Source organism: Geotrypetes seraphini, chromosome 3 (genome assembly GCF_902459505.1).
Source record: "Geotrypetes seraphini chromosome 3, aGeoSer1.1, whole genome shotgun sequence".
NCBI lineage: Eukaryota > Metazoa > Chordata > Amphibia > Gymnophiona > Dermophiidae > Geotrypetes > Geotrypetes seraphini.
Window position 1 is genome coordinate 339,300,946 of NC_047086.1, and position 27,667 is coordinate 339,328,612.

General features: G+C 43.7%; 1 protein-coding gene across 3 annotated transcripts in view; it reads right to left on the bottom strand.

The window, feature by feature from the left end:
* Positions 1–27,667, bottom strand: part of WDPCP (WD repeat containing planar cell polarity effector) — a 483,012-nt gene that overhangs the window by 271,141 nt on the left and 184,204 nt on the right. For all 3 annotated transcript variants that reach the window (XM_033938784.1, XM_033938782.1, XM_033938783.1), the window contains one exon: positions 14,976–15,106. In XM_033938784.1, the coding sequence (XP_033794675.1) occupies positions 14,976–15,106 (131 nt within the window). The remainder of the gene's footprint in view (positions 1–14,975; positions 15,107–27,667) is intronic.

Genomic DNA, 27,667 nt, shown 5'->3' on the forward strand with positions numbered 1-27,667 from the left:
CACCACCCTTTGATGTCTGCCACTGAGCCAGTCTTTAATCCATGCAGTTAATGTTTCTCCTAGCCCCAACGAACTTATCTTGTTCAAAAGTCTACGGTGTGGGACGCTATCAAAAGCCTTACTGAAGTCCAGATACACTACATCTAGGGACTCTCCCTTATCTAGTTTTTTTGTTACCCAGTCAAAGAAGCTGATTAGGTTGGATTGGCAGGATCTCCCCCTTGTAAATCCATGCTGGTGGAGATCCCTCAGGCTCTCATTATCCAGAACTGTATCTAATTTATGTTTAATCAATGTTTCCATAAGTTTACACACTATTGGAGTGAGACTTACCGGTCTGTAATTTGCAGTCTCTAACCTGCATCCCTTTTTGTGGAGCGGAATGACATTAGCTGTTTTCCAGTCTAATGGAACTTTTCCCGTGCTCAGAGAAAGATTGAATGGCTCTGCCAGGACATTTCTCAGTTCCCTAAGCACTCTGGGGTGCAATTTATCCGGTCCCATAGCTTTATTCACTTTGAGCCTTGACAATTCTTGGTAGATGCTGCTGGTGGAAAATTCAAAATTCCTGAATGGGTCTTCTGAGCTCTCCCTTGTTTGTAGCTGTTGACTGGATCCCGGTGCTTCATAGGTAAAGACTGAGCAGAAGTATTTGTTCAGTAGTTCGGCTTTATCAGAGTCCGATTCTGCAAAGTTGCCGTCGGGTTTCCTCAGGCACACTATCCTGCCTGTATTCCTCTTTCTATCACTAACACAACTGAAAAAGGATTTATCCCCTTTTTTAATATTCCTAGCTAAATTTTCTTCCATCCGGAGTTTGGCGTTTCTGACCGCTGTTTTAACAGTTCTAGATTTCTCTAGATAAGCTTCTTTGGCTTCTGGTCGTTGTGATTGTTTGTAGGATATAAATGCTCTTTTCTTCTGTTTTCCGAGTTCCTAGATCTCCGCAGAGAACCATTGGGGTTTGTTATTTCTCCGCCGTTTACTCACGATTTTTATAAAAAGGTTGGTTGCTTCCTGTAAGGTAGATTTCAGAGCTGACCACATTACCTCCACATTATCTGTTGAGTCTTGGTTTTACAGCGCCTCATAGACAAAATCTCCCATGCTCTTGAAGTCAGTGCCCTTAAAGTTAAGGACCTTCGTTGACGTGTTCGACCTCGTGGATCCCTTCCTGAGGTGAAACCACTCCATTTTGTGGTCGGTGGAGGCCAACGCCTCACCTACCGAAACCTCTGTGAAGCTATCTCCATTGGTGAGTATCAGGTCCAGAATTGCCTGATCCCTGGTGGGCTCCAGTACCATTTGTTTGAGTTGTGCTCCCCATATAGAGGTCATAGCTGAAAGTTTGTTCCAGTTTATATCTCACATGTTGAAGTCCCCTAACAGTACAGTGTCTCCACGCAGAGTGATGGTCTCGATGTCTTCAATTAATTCTTTGTCTATGTCATCCTGTTGTTTAGGATGTCTGTATACAATGCCCATATACACGCATTTGCCATTTCCCCTGGCAAGGTTCACCCAGGACTCCCCTGTATACTTGACTCCTGTGATTCTGGTAACTTTGATTTCTTCCTTGATAAATAGTGCTACCCCTTCTCCATTTTCGCCTTCTCTGTCTCGGCAGAGTAACCTGGTATAGCCATATCCCATCGATGGGAATCCGTGAACCAAGTTTCAGATATTGCCACCACATCTAGGTCGGCACTCCTCATTTCCATCTCTAATTCCAGTATTTTATTGCCTAAACTGCGGGCATTAATGTACATAGCCTTCCATACTTCGTGTTTGCCTGGTCTGCATGGAGATTTTCCCGCTTGACTTAGTTTGCCTCTTATTTCCCTTTTTGAGTTAGTTTGTCCCTTTTGAGTTAGTCTGTCCCCTGCAGTACTGACTGCAGCGTAAGTACTTACCTCAGACTCAGTAATGGAGTAGTTACTTACCATACTGGGATGGTTACTTACCAACCAAGATGAGAATTGGTTCCCTCCCCCAACTCACCTGATGTCATGACAATTCAGACAAAATTTATGTTATATTATGTTTGGAATAATGGTTACATATAAGAGGTTCAATAAAAGAAAATTTTCACTGCCTGTTTCTATTCTGACCATTTATTCCGTTTCATGGTTATCACAAAAAATATTTTTTTTACATAGGGGGGGTGTCACAAAATTATGGGCCCCGGGTGCCACATACCCTAGGTACACCACTGTGAGGCACTAGGAATGGAGCAGTCTGGAGAGGAATCAAGAGGGCTAGGAAGGAATGAAGGGAACTGAAAGGGTTATTAGTCAGAGGAGGCAAGGGGCACACTTCCTCCAAACCATAGGACCCAACTTTTCGAAATGACTGGAAGTAGGGTTCCCCAACATCCAGGAAATCCCAGACTTGTCCTCTTTTTAGAGGACTGTTCAGGTTCCTGGATGGACTTTCCAAAACCCAGCAGTTTGTCCAGGTTTTGGAAAGCCTTGATGAGCTCTGGCCGCATATGGAGGGCCTCTGAGCACACAAGTCCGTGCATGCTCGAGGCCTTCCAGATGCAGCTGGAGCTTGTTTGGAAAGAAGACGAGGCTTCATTGGGGCAGGGCTGGGGCAGAACTGGAGTCAGATCTGGGCAAGGATAGGGTCAGAATGGGGCAGGGCCATGTGTCCGGGTTTGTAAGGCTCAAAATATAGTACCCTAACTGGAGGTGCTCAACTCACCACAAATTACCAAATCCGTATAAAGGAAAATATAGCATGGTGGAGTGTCAACAGAACTGGTCAAGTTGTCTTTAAATAAAGAGCACAGCAGGTGGTGCCACCCAGGGAGGACTTCCGAGTAAAAGAAATGCTAGGGTTAGCACTGCAAGTCCTACCAGTCTCTCTTCCTCCCCAACCAATCAGTATAATTTACCATCCTACTCCCAGCCCATTTATACCACACTCATGATATGCCTTCCAGTCTACCTTGGCCCATCAATACAACTCGCATTCTCTCCTTCCCAGCCAATCCACAATAGTCCCTCTTCCCTTTCTAACCTGTGCACACTATATACTTTCTTTTCTTTCGGATCATCCCCACTTCTTTCTCAGTCCCTGCCTGCCTTAATGTCTTCTTTCTCCCCTCATCATCTTATTCAGTATTCTGTTTTTCCCTCACTTCAATGCAGATTGACTTTTGTTTTAGGGTAGGATGCTCAATATCATACTTCCCACACCTACTCCAACACACATTATGTACAGTCATGTGAAAAAATTAGGATACCCCATGAAATATTCAGTTCTTTCTTAAGAAATGTTCACATATCGATGTCAAATCTTTTTTTAAATTTATCTCTAGAAAAGAAAGTGATGTAATTGCAAGAAAACAACAAAAATTTTCCTTTAAAAAATAGATTTGACATCAATATGTGAACATTTCTTAAGAAAGAACTGAATATTTTTTCACATGACTGTACTTCTCTGCTCTCTACTTACTCCTGACCTGACTTGCCTTGCATGGCAGGATCTGTGCCCTCCAGGATGACAGGGGAAACTCAGTACATCAATGTTCCAAGTTTTTTTAATTTTACAGAATATTAGCATAAGTGACAGAAAATTTGCTTACATTTAAGTTGCAATCTCTTACACCAGCCCTATGATATTTAGATGTTAGCCAAAATAAGTGTAAATTGTAGAATATTCTCATTTAAATGTGTATTTGCATGTTCCACCCAATCTCTACCCAATTAGAGGCTCACAAAATTTTGACTTCAGCCATACCATAGAGTGATACAAAGGCATTACAGCATTTTCATCTAATCTAATCTAATCTAAGGGCTCCTTTTACAAAGGTGCGTTAGGGCCTTAACGCGCAGAATAGCATGCGCTAAAATTCTGCGTATACTAGCCGCTACCGCCGCCTCTTGAGCAGGCGGTAGTTTTTCGGGTAGCATGCACTATAACGCGTGCTAATCCGGTGCGTGCGCAAAAATCGCTAGCATACCTTTGTAAAAAGAGCCCTAAATCTTGGATTTATATACCCTGCCATCTCCTCAAAAAGAGCTTGACTTTTTATGCATATCCAGGACAGGGTGAGTGGGTGGGGGGATTTCTTTCTAGTTTATTTCTTGTTTGAATAGTTGGAAGGAAGGGGTGGGATATTTTTCTACTATATTGTTATTGATGGAATTTAAGTGCTTATGTTGATGATTAATGTTTGCAAAATTCAGGGAACTTTGTATTAGTTTTGAAAATTAATAAAGATTTATATTAAAAAAAAAAGAGCTTGACTCGGTTCACATGAAAATCAATCATCAAAGTGAAAGTAGTAAGATTAGAGAGAAAATGACTTATTAATAAAGACCCTCATCTGACATCCTAGAGAGAAGATAACTAAATTTTCTAAGAACTTTTGAAATAACAGTGTTTACATATATTTAAAGAAAATCTTGAAGGAGAAGAGTTCTAAAACAAGAGGGAATCCCATTCCAAATCATTGTAAAAGTATATGAGAAAGATCAAGTAAAAATACCAATAGATTTTATTCCTTTTAAAGATGGAAAGGACAGTTTAAATTTCTGTCAGTTTCTTGAATCAGAAGATCTCTGATTATTCAAAGATAGAGGAATCAAAGACATAAATAGCCTATGTATGATTTTTAAAACCATAGAAGCACTTTTAAACTATACTCTAAGATAGACAGGGAGCCAGTGAAGATTTCTCAACAGAGGAGACTCATGATCAAATTTTCTCTTACCAAATATTAGCTTTGCTACCGTATTTTGGATTAGTTGTAACCATTTTAGATTCCCCTTACTCAGGCCTATCTATAGATTGAATTACAGTAATCTAATTGTGCTAGGATAATAGCTTGTACCAATACCGTAAAAAGTTGCTGGTAAAACAGATGTCTAAATTTTCTTAACATTCGTAAGTTGAAATAACATTTCTTTGAAATGCGATTAACCTGACATTGAAATGATAAAGAAGAATCCAATATTATTCCCATAACTCTAAATGAAAATTCAATTTTCAAAGATTCCCCAGAATTCAGTTACAGAGAACGGTAACTGTTCAATTTTTGGGTCAAACCATAATAATTTTGTCTTGGCTGCATTAAGTTTCATTTGAACAGAAGTAATTCACATTTGAAGTCTGAAAATACAACAGAAGTTTGGAAATACAAGAATTTATATTTAGATCAAAGTTGCTCAGTTTTGGATCCACTTCTAATAGAATAAAAATATTGTCATCTTTGTTTTCCATGCCTTTCCTGATAATTCCAAAAATTCTATTTGCTTTCTTAGCCTCCTCCGCACATTGAGCTGAGGGTTTCTACATATCCTCAACAATGACACCTAGAACATTTTCCTGGGCACTGACTTCTAACAAAGCATTACATAGCTATAGTTCAGGTTCCTCTTTCCCACATGCATCACTTTGCACTTGCTCACATAAATGCCGTCTGCCATTTTGATGCCCAGTCTTCCAGTCTCACAAGGTCCTCTTGCAATTTTTCACACTCCTCTTGTGATTTAACAACTTTGAACAACTTTGTGTCATTAGCAAACTTAATAATCTCAACAGTTATTTCCATCTCTAGATCATTGAGAAATATGTTAAAAAGCAGTGGTCCCAGCACAGTCCCGTGGGGAACCCCACTAATTACCTTTCTCCATTGAGAATATTGATCATTTAAACCTATTTTCTTGTTTTCTTTCAACCTGTTCTTAATCCATAATAGGACATTATTTTTTTTATTTTATTTTATATTTATTCAATTTTCTATACCGTTCTCCCAGGGTACTCAAGCATTTTTCCATGTCTGTCCCGGCGGGCTCACAATCTACCTAATGTACCTGGGGCAATGGGGGGGATTAAGAGACTTGCCCAGGGTCACAAGGAGCAGCGTGGGTTTGAACCCACAACCCCAGGGTGCTGAGGTTGTAGCTTTAACCACTGCGCCTCATTCACATTACCTCCTATCCCATGACTTTCTAATTTCCTCAAAAGTTTTTCATGAGGTACTTTGTCAAATGCCTTTTGAAAATCCAAATATACAATATCAACCAGCTCTCCTTTAGCCACATGTTCATTCACCCCTTCAAAGAAATGCAGTAGATTAGTGAGGCAAGATTTCCCTTGACTAAATCCATGTTAGCTTTCTCTCATGAATCAATGCTTATGTATATGTTGTCATTTTGCCCAGCACTAATATCAGACTCACCAATCTATAATTTTCCGGATTACCTCTGGACAGTGGCGTACCTAGGGTATGTGGCACCCAGGGCCCATCATTTTTTTGACACACCCCCCATGTAAAAAAAATATTTTTTGTAATGACCATGAAACGGAATAAATGGTCAGAATAGAAACAGGCAGTGAAAATTTTCTTATATTCCAAACATAACATAACATAAATTATGTCTGAATTGTCATGACATCAGAAGTACATATGGAGTAGTTGCAGGTGATGCTTAGGACAGTTCTGATTGTGTTAGTTCGGTTTTATGTGTTTTTTGAATAGAAGGGTTTTTATTTCTTTTTTGAAGGTTTTGTAGTTTGTGGTCGAGGTCAATAGGTTGTAGAGTTGGGGGTCGAGTGTTGCAGCTGGAATGACTAGGAGGTTGTCGAACAGTTTTTTTCTTTTGACGTTTTTGGTTGGAGGGTGTGTGAATGGTGCGTGAGTTCTCCTATGTCTGTTTGAGGTGGATTGAATTATTTAGCTGAAGAAATTAGTTACCCCCTCATCCCACACACATTAATTCTCTTCCATTATAAAAAAAAACATTGATAAGTTCCCAGAAAAAAAATACATTAAAATAAAAAGTGAAAACAAAGGCCCCTACAGATGAGAACATAACATAAGAATAGCCTAACTGGGTCAGACCAATGGTCCATCATGCCCAGTAGCCCATTCTCATGGTAGCCAATCCAGGACACTAATACCTGGTCAAAATCCAAAGAGTAGCAACATTCCATGCTTCCGATCCAGGGCAAGCAGACACTTCCCCCATGTCTTAATAACAGATTATGGACTTTTCCTCCAGGAATTTGTCCAAATCTTTCTTAAAACCAGCTAAGCTATCTGCTTTTACCATAACTTCTGGCCACTTCATTTTTAAGTTTAGATCTTTCCTTTCAAACAGAGACCTTGCTAGATGTCAAATACAGCACAAGGTAACTTCACATGGACTTAGCTGTGCAGGAAATGTGAATCTCCTCATACACCCACCATATAGTGCAAAAATGTGCAAAGGTCTGTTTTTTTCTTTCGATCACTACGTAGCCTAATGCCACACAAGCAGCGCTGTTACAAACATATTCTGTAGGTCAATGCTAAGGATAACAAAGTTTCCTTCCTTGGACCAGAAGGAGATACTGATAAACCACTGGAAGAGATCCCAAAACAACACCCAAAGATCCACTCAGTGTGTGAACCAGTTGAATAGAGTGGACTAACTGGGGGGGGGGGGGGGGGGAAATGGGCCCGGAGTTTGCTCAGCAGAATTTCCCAGACTACCTCTTCCTCTCAACACATTGACACGCTGCCACCACCACCACTAGGAACACCTCACTGGGTAGGCCAGCTATGCTATAAACTTTATAAAACACATTATTATATTTTCTTATAAAGCACATATTTTAACTGAACTCTCTGACATCCTCAGCCTTTCCATTCACAAAAATAGAAGGAAGAAAAGTTCCCATTTCCTGCTGTTTCATGTCCCCGGCCTATACAATATTTTTTTTCTGCAGACACTTCAAAAGTCTGACCAAATCCTCGTTTCACTTATAAAGTACTGAGTATGCCATCTCTCCCCAATCCCAGGTCCTAAAGCAAACTAATGCTGCCAGATTCAGGAAAAAAAATTTCGATTGGATTCAGCCTATTGAATTGGTTTTTCAATTCGATTTTCCGGCCCAGTTGGGTGATTTTTTTCAAAACTCCTGGTGGGTTTTATAGCTTTTTCGCCCCCTTTGGCTTCTCCTAACCACACTGGCGCTGTGGTGTAAATAAAATAAAGAAACAAAAAAGACTTTTCCTCTCTCTGTTAAATCATAGCTCACGTTTGCAGTCCAACACCAGCTCTGGCAGGATACACATTTCAAATCTGACATATTATAATCACAAAACAGAAAATAAAATTAATTTTTCTACCTTTTGTTGTCTGGTTATATTTCAAATCTTGTTGGTCCAAGGCTCTGGTTTTCTTCCGATAACTTGCTTGCCAGGGTCTCCTTCTTTCTTCTTTCTGCATGCTAACCATCCATCTGCCAACTCTGTCCTCCCTTTCCATTTCCCTTCCCTCCCCAGGAAGTCTGGTATCTTTCCTTTTTTTCATCTCCCTCCCCAGATCCACCTTTTCTTAACTGCCCTTTCATCCGGCATCTCTCCCTCCTTCCCCACCACCCCAGAGTCCACCTTCTCTCCCTTTCTTTTCCCAATTATCCTCCTATCCAGTATCTCTATCCCTCCTCCACACCATCCCTTGTGTCCAATTTCTCTCCCTTTCTGTTCCTTCCCTCCCTAAATCCCATGGTCCATCATCTCTCTCCCTCTCCTCTATTTTCAGACCCATTATTTCTTCCCCCCCCAAAGTTTGGCATATGCACGTCTCTTTGAACACCCCCTTCCCTCTGTGTACTTCTAAACCAGGGTCCCCCCCAAAGGCCTGTCCCCCCTTAAAGGTCTGCCTGTCCCCCCTTGAAGGCCTGTCCCACCCCCTTGTAGGCCTGTCCCCCCCTTGAAGGCCGGCCTGCACCCCCTTGAAGGTCTGCACCCCCCCGAAGGCCTGCACCCCCCGAAGGCCTGTCCCCCCCCTTGAAGGCTTGCCTGCCTGTCCCCCCCTTTGAAGGCCTGTCCCCCCCTTGAAGGCCTGCACCCTCCCCTGAAGGCCTGTCCCCCCCTTGAAGGCCTGCCTGCCTGTCCCCCCCTTGAAGGCCTGTCCCCCCCTTGAAGGCCTGTCCCCCCCTTGAAGGCCTGCACCCCCCCCGAAGGCCTGCACCCCCCGAAGGCCTGTCCCCCCCTTGAATGCCTGTCTCCCCCCTTGAAGGCCTGTCCCCCCCTTAAAGGCCTGCACCCCCTTGAAGGCCTGCACCCCCCCCTAAAGGCCTGTCCCCCCCTTTAAGGCCTGTCCCACCCCCTTGTAGGCCTGCCCCCCCCTTGAAGGTCTGCACCCCCCCGAAGGTCTGCACCCCCCCGAAAGCCTGCACCCCCCCGAAGGCCTGCACCCCCCCTTGACGGCCTGCCTGTTCCCCCCCTTTGAAGGCCTGTCCCCCCTTGAAGGCCTGCCTGCCTGCCTGTCACCCCCCCTTCCCCCTTGAAAGCCTGCCTGCCTGCCCCACCCTGAAGGCCTGATGCCCCGACCCACCCCGAAGGACCGCTCGCCCCCCTGGCCTCTCCGCACTACTTATGAAGCAGCCGCAGCAGGATCGCGACGTCAGCGATCCCTGCGCTGCTTAGGCGCTGCTTCCTGCGCCGCGGTCCTGCCCCTCCTCTGATGTCAGAGGAGGAGCGGGACCGCGGCGCAGGAAGCAGCGCCCAAGCAGCTCAGGGATCGCTGACGTCGCGATCCTGCTGTGGGCTGCTTCATAGGTGGTGCTGGAAGGTCAGTGGGGCGAGCGGTCCTTTGGGCGTGGGGGGGGACTGAACGGCAAGGCCGGGAGCACCCCCTCAGGGCTGGCACCCGGGGTGCACCACCACCCCGCTCCCCCTTGGTACGCCACTGCCTCTGAAACTCTTTTTAAAAACCAGCATCAAGGCCACCCTCCAGTCTTCTGGTACTATGTTGGATTTTAGAGAAAAATTACAAATTACTAACAATAGCCCTGCAAGTTCATTTTTCAATTCTTTCAGCACTCTTGGATATATACCATCTGGTCCAGGTAATTTGCTACTGTTAAAAATTGTTGCATCTTATGCCTGTCTCTTCTTGGGCTGATGGAACCTGGGCCCTGAAAACTGAAAATTGTGTCATCGTGAGTTCTTTCACTTTTCTGTGCCATGGGGGTTGGGTTACCATAAGTCCTGAATAGATATAAAAGAAAGCCAGTCATTAAAAAAAAAACCACTGGCTTTCTCATCTTCTGTGAGGAAGTGTATAAGAGAACCCTGGTCCTCCTTAAACACATTCCCTCACTGGGCCACATTAATACAGTAAGGCCTGGAATTCAGCCAGGAGGGCATGGCCCAACCAGGGAAGATAAAAACCCATAGTTGGAGAAAGTCAAAGAGGTCCAAAAAAGGAAGAAGTAGTCCTCTAGATTACGCTTCTACTACCTATGTGTTTGGAATGTTTTGTTGCTCAGCTATTGGCCTTGTCTGTAAGGTAGGAAAGGCTCTCTGTTTTGTGTCTTGCACTACTGTCCTCAATAAAGGGTGTTTTTGCTCTTAAAGCTGCTTCAGTTGTTTATACTCAAACACTGGTGCACACTATCAGACTGCTCTGCTCATCCTTCAGTGCCAGACTTCCTTTCTACCCACTATTGCCTTTATATATTTGTATACATAGGTGCCTCACACAACTGACGCCTCGCACAGCGCACACTGCGCACAACGAACTTTATGTCTTGATTCGTACAACGAACTTCGTTTCACACAACGAAGTCGCCCGAGCTGCATCCTTCCGCGCAGGTACTGCGCTTAACTGCCCTCTCTCCGCCTGGCTCCCTCTTGCCCCCCCGACTCCCCGACACGATCGGGGCAAAAAGGAGCCCAAGCCCTCTTGCCCCGCCGATTCCCCAACTCCCCGACAATATCGGGCCAGGAGGGAGCCCAAGTCCTCCTGGCCACGGCGACCCCCTAACCCCACCCTGCACTACATTACGGGCAGGAGGGATCCCAGGCCCTCCTGCCCTCAACGCAAACCCCCCCTCCCCCCAACGACCGCCCCCCCCAAGAACCTCCGACCGCCCCCCCAGCCGACCCGCGACCCCCCTGGCCGACCCCCATGACACCCCCAACCCCCTTCCCCGTACCTTTCTGTAGTTGGCCGGACAGACGGGAGCCAAACCCGCCTGTCCGGAAGGCAGCCAACGACGGAATGAGGCCGGATTGGCCCATCCGTCCCAAAGCTCCGCCTACTGGTGGGGCCTAAGGCGCCTGGGCCAATCAGAATAGGCCCGGGAGCCTTAGGTCCCTCCTGGGGGCGGGGCCTGAGGCACATGGGCCCAACCCGACCATGTGCCTCAGGCCCTGCCCCCAGGAGGGACCTAAGGCTCCCGGGCCTATTCTGATTGGCCCAGGCGCCTTAGGCCCCACCAGTAGGCGGAGCTTTGGGACGGATGGGCCAATCCGGCCTCATTCCGTCGTTGGCTGCCTGCCGGACAGGCGGGTTTGGCTCCCGTCTGTCCGGCCAACTACAGAAAGGTACGGGGAAGGGGGTTGGGGGTGTCGTGGGGGTCGGCCAGGGGGGTCGCAGGTAGGCTGGGGGGGCGGTCGGAGGTTCTTGGGGGGGGCGGTCGTTGGGGGGAGGGGGGGTTTGCATCGAGGGCAGGAGGGCCTGGGATCCCTCCTGCCCGTAATGTAGTGCAGGGTGGGGTTAGGGGGTCGCCGTGGCCAGGAGGACTTGGGCTCCCTCATGGCCCGATATTGTCGGGGAGTTGGGGAATCGGCGGGGCAAGAGGGCTTGGGCTCCCTTTTGCCCCGATCGTGTCGGGGAGTCGGGGGGGCAAGAGGGCTTGAGCTCCCTCTTGCCCCGATCGTGTCGGGGAGTCGGGGGGGCAAGAGGGCTTGAGCTCCCTCTTGCCCCGATCGTGTCGGGGAGTCGGGGGGGCAAGAGGGCTTGAGCTCCCTCTTGCCCCGATCGTGTCGGGGGTGCCAGGGACCACACGGAGTCACCCACCGTACCACCCGATTCGGGTAAGCGCAGGTATCGGTGGGTGGCTTATTTGCGGGGGGGTGCCTTATTTTACATTTTTTTCTAAAAAGGGGGGGCTGTCTTATTTGATGGCCCTGCCTTATCATCGGGGAAACACGGTAGAAAAAAAAAAAAAAATGAACAGTTAAGTCCCAGTTTTTGCCGCTGAGACTCTGCCCTCTCTCACTGTAAAATTAGACTCTACTTAGTCTGTCTTTAAATTTAAAAAATGTGTGTTGTTTTAAAAAACAATTATGTTTTTAGATGTATCTAAATAAAAATAATAACCAAAAATTTATCTTTTTTTATGTCATCTTAGCATATTTTATGCTACAGAACGAATTATTTTTTTTAACATGTATTGTTATGGGAAAACGCGTTTCACATAACGAACTTTTCGCATAACAAACTTGCTCCTGGAACGAATTAAGTTCGTTGTGTGAGGCACCACTGTACATAGATTTCTTTGCACATACACAAATTCTATGCATATAGACAGCAGACAAATATATGGAGAGACACTCCCCAACAAGTCCTATTGCTTTTTTTTGGTCAAGTTCTGTTTATACAAATATTTATTCTGCTTAACTTATATGCAGGAGGAACTGAGATACGTAGTTTAGACTTGCTTAAATACATTTTCTCATAAGATTTTGGATGTCTAAGCAGCACTTAATTGCGTTTAGATTTTCCACATTAGGTTAATCAACGACTGGAAATGTGACTGCCTTGGGCAGAACATTTTGTGTTTGCGGCTCTCACCAAAAGGATCTCTAATATTGAAGCAAATGGAAAATATAAGCAATTGTAAGCATGCGTCATCAATTATTACAAAATAAATTTTGTAGGGTCAGCTTAATTCTTGGGGGTCCTTTTATCAAGCCGCGCTAGTGGGGTTAGCGTGTCGGACAATTCATCACGCGCTAACCCCCGCGGCCGGCTGAAACACTAACACCTGCTCAATGCAGGCATTAGCGGCTAGCGCGGCAGGCGGTTTAACATGCGGTGTTACGCACGTTAAACCCCTACCGCAGCTTGATAAAAGAACCCCTTGGTGGATAGTGAACTGCTTCAAATCCATATTACGGTAGTTGGGCCAATCTTGTAAATACAAAATGCAGCTGAAAAGGGTCTCTGAACTGGAACAGCCTGGAAAATACTTCAGATACTGTCATCTCATTGTAACAGATGAGTTACTTCTAGCCACACAAAAAAAAAGTAACGTGGGAAAACTTAAATTAAGCACATCCTCCAAAAATATACTTTACAGATGCAAAGTCCCTGATATGAATAAACAAATTACAGTGGTGCCTCGCATAAAGAACGCCTCGCACAGCGAACGCTGCACACAACGAACTTCATGTCATGATTCATACAACGAACTTCATTTCACACAACGAAGTCGCCCGAGCTTCCACGATCGCTGCCGATGTATTGCATCCTTCCGCGCAGGCACTGCAGGCAGTCGTTAGTCACTGCGCTTAACGCGTTTCACATAACGAACTTTTCGCATAACAAACTTGCTCCTGGAACGAATTAAGTTCATTGTGTGAGGCACCACTGTACCTGTAGATTTGTGGAGGGAGAAATTACAACACTGGTCATAAAGTTTCCAATTTTTATTTGATCAAATATGTTTGATGATTGTGAGGAGTGTCTATTAAATTTTTCTTACTGCAGAAAACGCTGTCTGCCTTTTCTTATCTACAGAGGAGCTGTTCAGTTTTGCAAGGTCGCTGTCATTATATGCAAGAATTTTAGAATATAATCCTCTATATCAAACAGAAAAAAAACTATACAGAAGCTGAATCTTCAAAGTACAGTTCTAATTATTTCATGTGTACTTTCAGCATCTAAAGCATATTCGTTATGATCAGAGTGAGGCTTTGGCCTAAAAAAAATGTACAGAGATTCTGCTAATCAATTTGCTTGTGCAACTTTAAAACAGCACTTTGATTTGCCAAGGTAGTTAGCAAGCCAACTCACAAGCAGCATTATTTTACCATCTCAGAAATATGCTGCAAACCATAGCCAGATACTCCCAGACCATATCTTAAAGGGGCTAACTAGAGTTTTCATAAGATGTCCCATGAGATCCCACATCACAAACTTCCTCCTGAAGTATCCCCAAGTCTAGATCCCCACCTAGACAACATCCCCCCTCCCCCCACAGAGACCTTGAGGCTCTTCTGGAATCCAGTCTTTCAAAAAGGTCTTTCCTCCACCATTAAGACCTCCTATGTACCTTGGGGGTGGAATTATGGGCAGGAGCAATCCCTCAGCAAAAAATAAGTGAGGACGAAAGGATAGTTTTTCCATAGGAATACACAGTCTTTATTGGAGAATCACATGAAATGGATTACAGCTGAGCTCAACACGGCCAGCGTTTCTACACATAAACAATATGTCTTCATCAGGAGTCATTATGAATCCTCTCAAAGGCGTGAGATTGACAAACAGTAGGCAGTAATCCACAAACTAAGCAATTCACCAGAGCAACGGGATGCAAAAGTCACTTCCAAATGAAACTTGCATCCTGTTGCTCTAGTGAATCACTCAGCTTCCTCAGTTAGAATACAAATTTTTGTGGATATCTTTTGTTTCATGAGTAAACCAAGGAAAACTTTTGTTGTTTACCTGCGATTACGTCACTTTCTTTTCCAGAGATAAATTTAAAAAAAAAAGATTTGACATCGATATGTGAACATTTCTTAAGAAAGAACTGAATATTTCATGGGATGTCCTAATTTTTTCATTCGACTGTATATGTATATGATATATATGCATAAGATAACTAATGACTGTATATGAAGCATACTTAACCTGTAAACTGTTTTGACTACATATTATGCATGTACAACCTGTAGCCCATTCTGAGCTCTTTGGGGAGAAAGGGATTGAAAATGAATTAAATAAATAAATAGAGAGTAACAGGAGCATCTAAGGGTGACTAATTTGATGAAAAACTGCATGCAACTGATCTCAGCTAGAGTACGTGTGGTTAAAGCTACAATATGTGCACCCATGATCTTCGCTGCATGTGTGACTAGCTAGCTAGTTGCCTTTTCCATTAAAGGTTTCCGAGGGAAGCCCAGCTTTCACCTGCTTCCTGAAGTACAGAGACATAGATATTGCCATTGACTGTACCTTAAAATCCAAGGACGACAGTTTTTCCAGTCTTTTGTTGGTATCGGGAGAATCTGCCTTTGTAAACTGGATATAACAAAGTTTGTTTTTATCCCAAAATGACAGGATGATGAAACTGTCCATTAGTGCAGCTGAAAACCAAAAAAAGATAAACCTTTTCACTGTAATAGCTACCAATACCACATGAAATTACAGAATCCTCCTGAGGTAACACAAAAGCAATTTTTCAGACCTGTCTTAGACATTGTACTGATCTCTGAAAACACAACAATGTCTCATCTCACCAACAGCCTTTAGGAATAAACTATAGCTAAAGCCCAGATTATTCATATTAATAAAGACAAATCATATTATTTAGTTAGAGATAGTTTTCCTACAGGAAATATCACAATATATTTTATTGTTTCATTTTCCTCTGTAGCACTTCCAGCTCAATCAGAACCTGCGTCAGTTGGGCTTTGGTGCCATGTGTATATTCTCCCACCAACCTCACTTAGCCCAGCCATTGACTTAGGGGCTCATTTTCAAAGAATTTAGACACACAGAGGGGCATAATAAAAACAAAAGTCTAAGTCCGTTTGGACCTATGGTGCTAGTTGCCAAAAGTCAGCAGAATCCAAAGTCCATTCTTCAAAAATTCATCCCCCAATTATTTTTTTTTTAAATCGTTTAGTTCTATGTCCAGCCATTTGATCATCCAAGCCACTAGTACATCTATCTTTATACTACATTCTCATCCATAAAAAATCGTCCAAGTCCGAAACGCCTAGAACAAGACTTTTTGGACATGGGAGGAGCCAGCAAAGTGATGGACTAGTCACCGAGACATGGCAACAGATTAGTGAAGCACCTGCTGTTAACTTCACAAAAAGGGTGCCACATAAACATCTCACTACAATTCCCTTGCAGGTCATAATTAGCCCCCCAAAACATCCCCAAAACCTACTATATCTACCTGTCTACAATCCCAATAGCTCTTATGGCTGCAGGTGGCACCTATATGGTAGTACAGTAGGGTTTGGCTTTTTTTTGGGGGTGGACTCACATTTTTCACCATGAATGCAGTGGTTAGAGTAGCTTATGGACCTGGATCCTCCTCTCTATGGTTCACTAGTCTGCCCCCCCCAGACTACTTAAGCCACCTCTGTGCAACTCTACTAGGCTTTCCAGGTGCTGATGTTCTGGAGGCAGGTATGTATGTTTTTATTTCTATTTTTATAGCGGTATGGGGGTCAGTGATCACTGGGGGAGTGTGAGTGGGTCTGTACTTTGTGTCTGCAGTGGTTATCTGGTCACTTTGGATATTTTGTGGGCACTAAGACCTGTTTTTAGATCACCTAAGTCACAACATATAAGTTCCGTCCAGACAGCCTTGTAAAACTTTCGATTATACCTGCAGGACAACTAAGGCTAGGGCGGCCCACATCCTACCCTAACCACTCCATCAAAAACATCCCTTTTAGCTCTGGGCGTACAGCAGGACTCAGAGGCCTAAAAAGTCTATGGATACGTCTAAAAACCCATTTCGATTATCGGCACTTGGATGACCTGTCTTTTAGGTCATCCAAGTGCCAATTTGGACAGGTTTTTAGACACATTTTTGTTTGGAGCCCCCTAAGTGTTTTGAAAATTAGCACCTTAGCCATAGGCAAAGGACAAAGATTGTGGCTTCCTCCAGAATTCAATGTGCTTCTACTTTGTTTGTATCCTGAGTTTGACCAGCAGGTGTCACCATTTTGCAATGATTCAGACTGTCTCCTTTCCAGGGGTCATGAATGTTGCCTACACAGTATCCCCAACCTTTGCTAGCCAAAAAAGAAGAGGCTGAGCCCAGGAATAGAAGGAGATGTTCCCCACTATATTACCACTGAGTCACTAGCTCTGCCATCAAATGCTATTTTGAGGTTGCACCTCCACCCTAATATTGCTTGCATCAAGATCTGGCAAAAAGTAAATTTCTCTAGCTGTGTTTATTATTATTAATGCCTGACTAGATTATTGAGTTATTGGCTAACTTGTAGCGGCAAGCTTCTAGGTCCTAACATATAAGCTTATGGTATTTAGCCCTATGTGTGATTTGAGCAGCTGAATTCTTGCCAAAGACATTGGTAAATAGCAAGAAACATATCAGTGAAATTAACTCATTCTCTCCTATGATGTCATGTTCATGACTATTTATATTTGGACCTATGAATCGTTGGCCATAGGTATATATACAATGTATAGAGATGTGTATATGAAGACTGAAAGATAACAAAGATTGTTATAGTGTTGTGTGTCAATTTTAATTATGCAGGTATTTTTGTAACCCACTTTGGTTACAGTAGGATATAAATATGGTAAATAAATAAGGCCCCCTTTTACTAAGCTGCAGTAGAGGTTTCTACCGCAGACCAGAGTGCTAAATGCTCTGACGCTCATAGGAATTCTATGCAAAAGTTAGAGGAATGGTCTAATGCCTGGCAACTAAAATTCAATGCAAAGAAATGCAGAGTAATGCATTTGGGGATTAATAATAGGAAGGAACCGTATATGCTGGGAGGAGAGAAGCTGATATGCACGGACGGGGAGAGGGACCTTGGGGTGATAGTGTCCGAAAATCTAAAGGCGAAAAAACAGTGTGACAAGGCAGTGGCTGCTGCCAGAAGGATTCTGGGCTGTATAAAGAGAGGCGTAGTCAGTAGAAGGAAGAAGGTGTTGATGCCCCTGTACAGGTCATTGGTGAGGCCCCACTTGGAGTATTGTGTTCAGTTTTGGAGACCGTATCTGGTGAAAGACGTAAGAAGACTTGAGGCGGTCCAGAGGAGGGCGACGAAAATGATAGGAGGCTTGCGCCAGAAGACGTATGAGGAGATACTGGAAGCCCTGAATATGTATACCCTAGAGGAAAGGAGAGACAGGGGAGATATGATTCAGACGTTCAAATACTTAAAGGGTATTAACGTAGAACAAAATCTTTTCCAGAGAAAGGAAAATGGTAAAACCAGAGGACATAATTTGAGGTTGAGGGGTGGTAGATTCAGGGGCAATGTTAGGAAATTCTACTTTACGGAGAGGGTGGTGGATGCCTGGAATGCGCTCCCGAGAGAGGTGGTGGAGAGTAAAACTGTGACTGAGTTCAAAGAAGCGTGGGATGAACACAGAAGATTTAGAATCAGAAAATAATATTAAAGATTGAACTAGGCCAGTTACTGGGCAGACTTGTACGGTCTGTGTCTGTGCATGGCCGTTTGGAGGAGGATGGGCAGGGGAGGGCTTCAATGGCTGGGAGGGTGTAGACGGGCTGGAGTAAGTCTTAACAGAGATTTCGGCAGTTGGAACCCAAGCACAGTACCGGGTAAAGCTTTGGATTCTCGCCCAGAAATAGCTAAGAAGAAAAAAAAAAAATTTAAATTGAATCAGGTTGGGCAGACTGGATGGACCATTTGGGTCTTTATCTGCCGTCATCTACTATGCTACTATATTTAGTGCTCCGGGATGCAGTAGAAACCTCTATTGTGGCTTAGTAAAAAAAACAACCAACCAACCAACGAAGCCAAACATAAGGACAAATATAAAAATGTACCAACCCAATACTGAGCCGCAGCAGTGAGCACACTTTTTAAACAGTTACTGTAACATTTAAAAATATGCACATCAAGCATTGCTATCCAGACAGGCAGCAGTGAATACATGTGGAAAGTGCTCGCCACTAGCTGCTAAACCAGGGTCCCCAAAGTCCCTCCTTGAGGGCTGAATACAATCGGGTTTTCAGGATTTCCCCAATGAATATGCATGAGATCTATGTGCAATGCATATTCATTGGGGAAATTCTAAAAACCCAACTCGATTCGGCCCTCAAGGAGGGACTTTGGGGACCCCTGCGCTAAACACACTGCAGTGATACTCATTTGCTATTCATATAGCTGAGTGGTTTAATTTAGGACATTTGTTTTCTGCTCTAAATTAAACTGCTCAGCTATATCTAGAGTTTTTGGAGGGAATTTTTAGTGGCACTGAAAAATCACCGATAAGCAGTGTAAATATTTAGAGGGTATATTTAGACTGCAGGGGTGTCAAAGTCCCTCCTCGAGGGTCGCAATCCAGTCGGGTTTTCAGGATTTCCCCAATGAATATGCATGAGATCTATTAGCGCACACAATGAAAGCAGTGCATGCAAATAGATCTTATGCATATTCATTGGGGAAATCCTGAAAACCCGACTGGATTGCGGCCCACGAGGAGGGACTTTGACACCCCTGATTTAGAGGATATATTTTAGAGGATAATTATATGGAGCATAGGTGGAGTCGCAATTTATACATGCTTTTTATAAAATACAGTCGAGCAGTCAAGCAGTTGTAAATATCAGTGGCTTTATTTTAAAGCAAAAAGAAATCCGATGAGTCTGCAGTGATTATGGAGCAACAAAACCCAAAGAAAAAAAACTTCAAAGTGATGTACAAAATGGCAAGTCTTTAATCAAAATCAATAAAACATTGTTGTCCAAAGAATGGTTCACTTAGATATTGAGACCTAAACCCGACAAGGTCCGTGTTTTAAAAAATCACTTCTTCCTCGAGAGTCCTTTTGTGAGATATAACATATGTATGTTTGTAATCAACAATATTTAAGTGAACCATTCTTTGGACAACAATGTTTTATTGATTTTGATTTGTGGCTTTATTTTAACCACAAATGTTGCAGGTTTTGGGTGTTAACTTTCAAGTTTATTATAAATTTGATTAATTGCTTATTCAAAATTCTAAAATTACAAAATTTTAGGGGGCAACAAAACAAACGAAAAACTTAACCTTGTAGAACATATTAAGGACTAACCTTACAAACATATTAAAACAAGAGGAAAGAATGGGAAAAGAAATACAAATTGTTGATAGTAGATAAGACAGTTATGGGAACAAAACAATAGGAAGGGAGAGAGCAATGTACTTCAGGGAAGTTAGAGAATGGAATTGGAATGAGACTCCTAGTCAAGCTGTCTAATCAAATGCATCCTTTAAAAGAAAGCTTTTTAATTTGCTCTTAAATTTATCCAAATTGAGTTCTTCCCTTAAATAAATAGGGAGGGAATTCCATGTTTGAGGGGCTTTGATAGAAAAGATGACTTGTTGCCATATGTTAATAATTTTAAGTGAGGGAATAACTAGTAAATGTTGATCAATGGACTTCAATAATCCAGTTGAGGTATAAGGAATCAGTAATTTATGAATAAAAGCCGGAGTTTGTATAGCAAAGATTTGAAAGTAAGCAGACTTAGTTTACACATTATACGGTGCGCGACTGGGAGCCAGTGCGCTTTCTTAAGAAGAGGAGTCACATGATCAAATTTCTTAGCTTCCATTATAAGTTTAATTGTTAAGTAGCTAGTTTGGGTTTTATCAAATGAAGTGTTAAAACAGCCAGCATGGTTAAAAAAAAATAATATATATATATATATACTAGCTGCATGGTAGAATGGACGAGGCTTGGGATTGGTCTGTGGTGAAAGTGAATGTATGGATCATTAGTATGCAATGCACTAGCTATCATGGCTGCTAATAACATGACTACATTTAACACCCGGTAGGGTGGCTGCTCCATTGTTTCGTCCTCCCTGACAACCTCCCTTGTCATCTGTTCCCCATTCTCATTTCTCGCTGCTTGAAACTCTGTCGCAAAGCAGCTCCCCCCCCTCCAAAGGCTGCCCATCCCCTACCCTCCTTATGTAAACGATGCTTCTGGGGCTTCGGTACAGCTGCTGGGTTGATTCAAGGCTGCTCTGGAGTTTTTGGCGGCCCAGGCAGCTGGTAGGGCACATTTAGGACCCGTTTTGGAGACCAAATCCATTCCAGGAGTCCGGTGGGCAGGCGCCTAGGAAGTGACATCAGAGGAAGAGCTAACGCTGGCACGACAGCAGCCTGGGTGTTGTTGCTCATGCCAGGAACAATACAGAGGTATGAGGGAAGGGAAGTGGTGCATGCGTGGCAGGAGGGGGGCAGGGAAAGAGCGTGTGGAGGTGGGGGGCGAAGAAGAGGGCGGGGGAGGGGCGCCACTGCCCCGGGCACCTCTCACCCTTGCCACACCACTGAATACCTGTATATAATATGTACACCACTTTGTAACCACAGAAAGGCTGTATATCAAGTCTCATCCCCCTTTCTCTCTATTGCTTCACTGCAAAATTTGATTGTAAGCTGCCTGAGAACAGGGAGATTTCTCGGGTCCTGAATGTAGTTCACTACTAATGAAAAAGGTGTAAGCTAAATCCAAATAAAATAATATAAGCAAACAGGATGCTAGTAATTATTAAAAAAGGGATGGTTAGCAAGACTATGAATGTCATAATGCCCCTGTATTGCTCCATGGTGCAACCTCATTTGGAGTATTGCATTCAATTCTGGTCTCCATATCTCAAGAACGATATAGTGGTGCTAGAAAAGGTTCAAAGAAGAGCGACCAAGATGGTAAAGGGGATGGATCTCCTCTCATAAGAGGAAAGACTAAAACGGTTAGAGCTCTTCAGCTTGGAAAAGAGATGGCTGAGGGGAGATATGATTGAAGTCTACAAAATCCTGAGTGGAGTAGAACAGGTACAAGTGACCCCCAAAGCACCAGCAGCAGTGGTCTTGAGCCGCAAACCCCCCTCCCTCCCTCAAGCCCCCAAGCAGCTGAGAAGGAAAACCCCCCTCCCCTCCCCTTGCCCCAAAGCACCTGCGTGGCAGCAGTCTTGAGTCACAAAGCCCTCATCCCTCCCTCAGTGGCAGAAGTTTCAACTTTATTTAAAATTGGATTGGATCACTTTTACAAAGTTTCAAAGCAATGTACATTTTGAAATTGATAGGAAAACAGCCAACTTAAAATAATATACAATTACATAGACATGACAATTAAACAAGTTGACATGACAATTAAACAAGTTGAAATAGGTATAGGTATATACAATTGGTATAGGAAAGAGGAAAAGGTAGGGTTGTACATACAAAGAAGAGCCGCAAACCCCCTCGCTCGCTCCCTCCCTTCCTTACCCGTGCGCAGCCAGTCAGCAGAAGGCAGCCTCAAAGCAGTATGTTTGTGGTCAACCCCAGCAGGACCTTTCCTCCGACGCGTCACTTTCGACGCATCAGAGGAAAGGCCCTGCTGGGGGTTGGCTGAGAGCAGACTGTTTTCAGGCCTGCTTCCTGCTGACCGGCTGCACTCAGAGAAGGAAGAGAGAGAGTAAGGGGGTTCGCAGCTCAGGACGCTGCCTGCTTCTGCCACTAAGGGGCTTGAGGGAGGAAGTTGGGCTTTGTGGCTCATGACCACTGCCACGCTGGTGCTTCGGGGCGGGGGGTGGGGGATTGAGATTGTTAGACAAAGTTTCTAACACACTCTCAATTAACCAGAAAAACTGTTATCCAGTATCTACCAATCCCCATGGGTGCCGGATAGCTGAGAGTCTATTGTATTAGATGTTACTGGTCAATTATCAGCGCCAATTGGTCTTGTTAAACAATTAAGTTGCATGTGCAAATAGATTTTGTGCACCAATTTGCTTGTGCAACATATGGCGCTATATGCAGAATTTGGAGGGCATAAGTGCAGGGCACGCTTTTGACCTGCCCATGCCCCTGCCACATCCAGAACCATTTTAAGCTAACAGGGTATATCCAAACAAATTCCACTGGATGATGTCACCCAACTGCACGGTCTTGATGGCCTGCTTGTCCTTAGAGAATAAAAAAATGACTCTACGAGAGATGATAGATATGTCCAGGAAAATACTCAGAAACTAGATTTCCTTCATCTTCCAGACCTGGTTCCAAAGGTCCTTTAATCCTTAGAATCCTTCAAGAATCATTGAGGTACCTTTTCCCCTTCCACCAAAACCAGTGGGTACAATTCAAAGAGAATGCTCTGCTGATACTTCGGCCTAGGGCAGACATGTCAAACTCTGGCCCACAGTGTAGTAAAATTTGGCCTGTCAGAAAATTAAAAAGTTTAACTTAAGTTGACCCGCTGGCAGAAAAAGTGTGATTTGGGAAGTGCTGTAGTGCCTCCTGTTCTTACCTTCCGTTAATTTTGGCAGCCTGCAGAGAGGATCGCCACAGCTATAGCGATCCTTGCAGGCTGCCATCGTCCTGAACACCACGTTCCCTCTGCCGTTATCCTGCCACTGACATCAGAGGAGGGGCGGGATTGCGGCAGAGGGGACGTGGTGTTCAGGACGACAGCAGCCTGCAAGGATCGCTACAACATCGGCGATCCTCTCTGTAGGCTGCCAAAATTAGCAGAAGGTAAGACCTATGAGGGATGGGCGATATATTTAAATTAAATTAGAGTCAGAGCTTTTTGCCAAGCTGTTTCTCAGCGAGCAGCATGGGCAGAGAAATAGCAGAAGGCACAGACAATGAGGGGAAAACGATTGAGCATCTGTTACACTTTCTCTTCTAGGAATAGATCTCCCGGGTAAAAAAAAAAGAAGCAACAAAGCAGCACAATGAGCCGGAAACACACTAGAAATTTTTTTTAACCTAATAGCAAAAGTTTTTCACTATTCATATGCATTGTGTTTGGAAATCAAGTTGTTAGTGTGGCTAAACAGAGGAGAGGGAGAGAGATGGCAGACAATGGGGTTTAGGGAGGGAAGGAACAGAAAGGGAGAGAAGTTGGACACAAGGGATGGGAGGGGGGATAGAGATACTGGATAGGAGGGTAGTTTGGAAGAGAGATTAAAAGTCTTTTTTATTTATTTTGTTTACATCACAGAGTCGGCATGGGGTTGGAGAGGTTGTAACCCTATACTTCTACTAAGACTAAGGGGTCCTTTTATTAAGGTATGCATTTAGCGCACGCTAAATCGATTAGCCTACGTAATAAAAAGACCCCTAAGTATCTTAATAAAAAATCCAGCCCACGACTTACCCTATGTTTTAGATTTCGGCCCCTTATGTGATTGAGTTGACACCCCTGGCCTAGGATAATATAATTCCTTCCCTGGAAAAAGTATTCTCGTCTTTATGAATATGATGCTATTTGTATTCTGCCTTCATGAAACATAATTCAATCAAAGCAGCACTACTGCTATGACTTCGGGAGCCTTAAGGTTTCAGTTCAGGATTTCTCATCCTCTTTTGTAGGAAAAAAGTTTTACTGATGATGTTATTTAGTTAGGAACTAGTCTTTAAGCCTGTTACATTAACAGGTGCTAGAATAGATGTGTCTGTCTGTCTTTCTTTCTTTCTCCTTGGCCGCTTTCGGTCTATCTTTCTTTCTGTCTCTCTCTCTCTCCTTGGCAGCTGTCTGTCTGTCTGTCTTTTTTTCTCTGCCTCTCTGGCATTCTTTCTGTCTGTGTCTCTCCCTAGCCCCCTGTCTGTCTGTCTTTCTTTATTTCTCTCTCTCTCTCTCTCCTTGGCCGCTGTCTGTTTATCAGTCTCTCTGGCCTCCTGTCTGTTTGTCATTCTTTCTGTCTGTGTCTATCCCTGGCCCCCTGCCTGCCTATCTCTCTCTGTTGCGCCATGCCTGCGTGTCTCTCTGTGGCCCCCTTCTGTCTCCCCCCTCCCGAACAAACCAAGATTGCTGCCTGCCCCCCAGCACACCCCTCCCCCTAAGCAGCCCCCTTTCCCTCTCCCCCTCCACTTCCCTTTGCAGCAGTAGCAGCTGGACGCCTCGCAGCACCTGCACCCTGTCTGCTTCATCCAGGCCGAAGGACACCATCCTGCCGTTGCTCTCAGCGCCACTCAAATAGCCACACGCGCGCAATGCAAATTGAACACGGCCAAGAAAGCACAAAGCACGTCGGCAGGGATCATGGCCTCCTAAGTGCGCATGCGCACTTAGGGTTTTATTATAGAGGATAAGTTTACTACAGTGCAGTAAGCTTTTGCACTTACTATACTTCACTGCAAAAGTTCAGGTGCAGTAAGTGCAAAGTTGGTGCCGAAAATGCAGACAACATGCATTCCATCTGCCCTGAATTTACTGCACAGGGCAGACAGTTATTCCATAGGCACCATATTACATGCATTGGCAGATTGCATGAGATCACGTGTGCTATCTGACAAAGTATGTAATGTGGTGCTGGCCTAAATGTGAAAGAAAAAAAAAATGCAGTGGCAATGCAACCTACAACCTTCTGACCAGCCTCCCTCTAACCGTCCCCATCAAGGCCTTTTGATACAATTTCCTCACCCCAGCACAGACCTGACCTTCTAATCTAATCACCCCCAGCACAAATTCTGCCCCCAAGAAGATCCCCTTCCCAGCATAAACCCCAAAGCACAGACCCCCAACCCCAAGCATGCCCCAACATAAACATGCCCCCACCCAACAGAAAGTTTTCACACACACACACACACACCCTCCTGCCTCCCTGAGACATATTCAGGGTCTCTTAGTAGTGGCCCAGGGCAGGAGCAGGCCTTATCTGTTCCCCTAGCTGTAGTCTCCTGAGACTACCACTAGAGAGCATTAGTGCCATTTTCCTTATAAAGATGGCTGACCCACAGTGGCCTGGATTTGCCACTGTCAGAAACAGAATGCTGGGCTTGAGGGGGTTTTGTGATGTCATCAAACTGCACTGATATCTGTGCCTGAAAGATTTATGCTTAGTCTGCATCTTAAAGAAAGACTTTTGGCCATAAACCTGACACTGGGACACAAAAGGTAAACTAATTTCTGCTCACCAGTAAAGGATTCCATATGTCCTAATTGATATATAATATAATTACTCATACCGTCCAGTTCACCCACTCAAATTCCTCCATTTCCCATAATCTTCCCATATTTCTTAAAATCTTGCCATCTTATTTTGCATCAAGTAGTAAGCTTGGACAAAAGATATACATGGTCTAATTTGCTCAGTATTCTGCTTCATCCTGTTGCTTCTGATAATCTGCTACCAGTATCTGAGATGCAATTACCATATACAAAAGCCTCTCCTCTGGGAACCCAGGCATTAACAAACAATCACCTATCTCCTATCTTGTTAGCAATTTTTGTTTTACTAATAACTTCCACCAGTTCTATTATTTCATTCCAAAACCTCCTTATATATTTAAAGGGCACCCACACACACATTACTTCCAGCAACTAGCACTATCCCTTCCCCTAGGAATACAGTACAATATTTTATAACCATTTTCAACTGTTAGCTAGTAGAATTTAAGTTTCCCTATATCTGCTTCCCATTTTTTTTAAAATAAATTGAGGTGCTTTTTTCATATTGAGTTCTAAAGGTTGCATAAATTCTCAAAATTCTCTCCATGAAGGGTCCAGTATTCAAGGTCACCTCAATTGGCAATCCCTCCTTCATAAACCAGCTAAGGCATGTCACTGGATTAAATGCCTGTCCAAATCATACTCTTCCATTAATTCCTTATGCTCCTGGACTGCTTCTTCCTCTACAAAATGCCATTTTGAGTCCCTTCTCCCCCCATCTTTTATTCACAGGGTCCAGTTTACTTGGTGACAAAGCCTCTAAATTTAGAAGCGATGTGCATTTAAGAAATATCTTATTCATCAACAGCTTCTTCTGAATTGCCTTCCAAATTTTCTGGGTCACTTTAGTGAGAGGATTATTGGTCTGATGGCCAATTTTACCTTATTTTCTCATCTTCTAGGGAAGCTTCCACAATGGATATTGTACACTTTCATGCTCTAAGCAAGTCCACTTTTTATACTCCTTTGTATTCCAATCCAAGACAGCATGAAACTGAACTGCCTGATGGTACAACTAAAAATTGGGACCCCCCATTCCTCCTCAGTTTTAGCTTCATACTGTATACTCTCTACTTATTCTATGTCTCAGTCTGCATTTCCAAATGTACAAGAACACCTTTCAGTGAACCACCTGAAACATTTTCTTTGGTATTTACACAAGCAATGCTCCCACAAGATATAGAAACTTGGGTAGTAGCATCATTTTTACCACACTTACCCTTCCCAGTCATGAGATGTTCAATCCCTCCTATTGGTCGAGATCCCTCCTAGCTTCCCGAAGCAAAGATGGATAATTCTTTCAATAAAGACCCTTTAGGTCCGCTGTCAAGTTTATCACATTGGAACTGAAATTTCCCTTGGTGTGTTCAAACTTCAGCATCTGCCACATTGGCATTTAATATTTCAGATTTAGCCATATTTACTTTGAACCCAGAGACCTTCTCAAAGCTCTCCAACTCCATAAAAATAATACCCAATGAATCCCATGGTTGGTCACTAAAAATAAAATTATCATCCACAGATATGGGAATCTTATATTCAGATTCCACAATCTGAAATTCTTGTATGTTGGCATTAGATCTTATTCTCTGGGTAAAGGGCTTCATTGCAAAGGCAACAAGAAAAGGGGATAAGGGACATCCTTGCATCATTCCCCACTCCAATGTAAAATTCTCCATATACCCTCCATTGATTTTCAAACATGCTATGGATCCTGCATTAGAAGCTCCATCTGAGAAATCTCCCTCCCTCAAAGACTTTCAATATCAGAGGCCAATTGAAGTGATCAAAGGCTTTTACAGCATTAATCACTAACAGCAGCTGCATTGCCCTTTGCTTTGCCTGCCATATAAAATTTAACACCCATCAGATGTTATCAGCAGTTTGCTGACCTGGAACGAAACCATGTTGGTCACTGTGGATCAAGAACAACATATATTTTAAATCGTATTGCCAAAATTTAGTCAAAATTTTATAATAGACTCCAAGCAATGAAATGGGTCTATACCAGCGGTCTC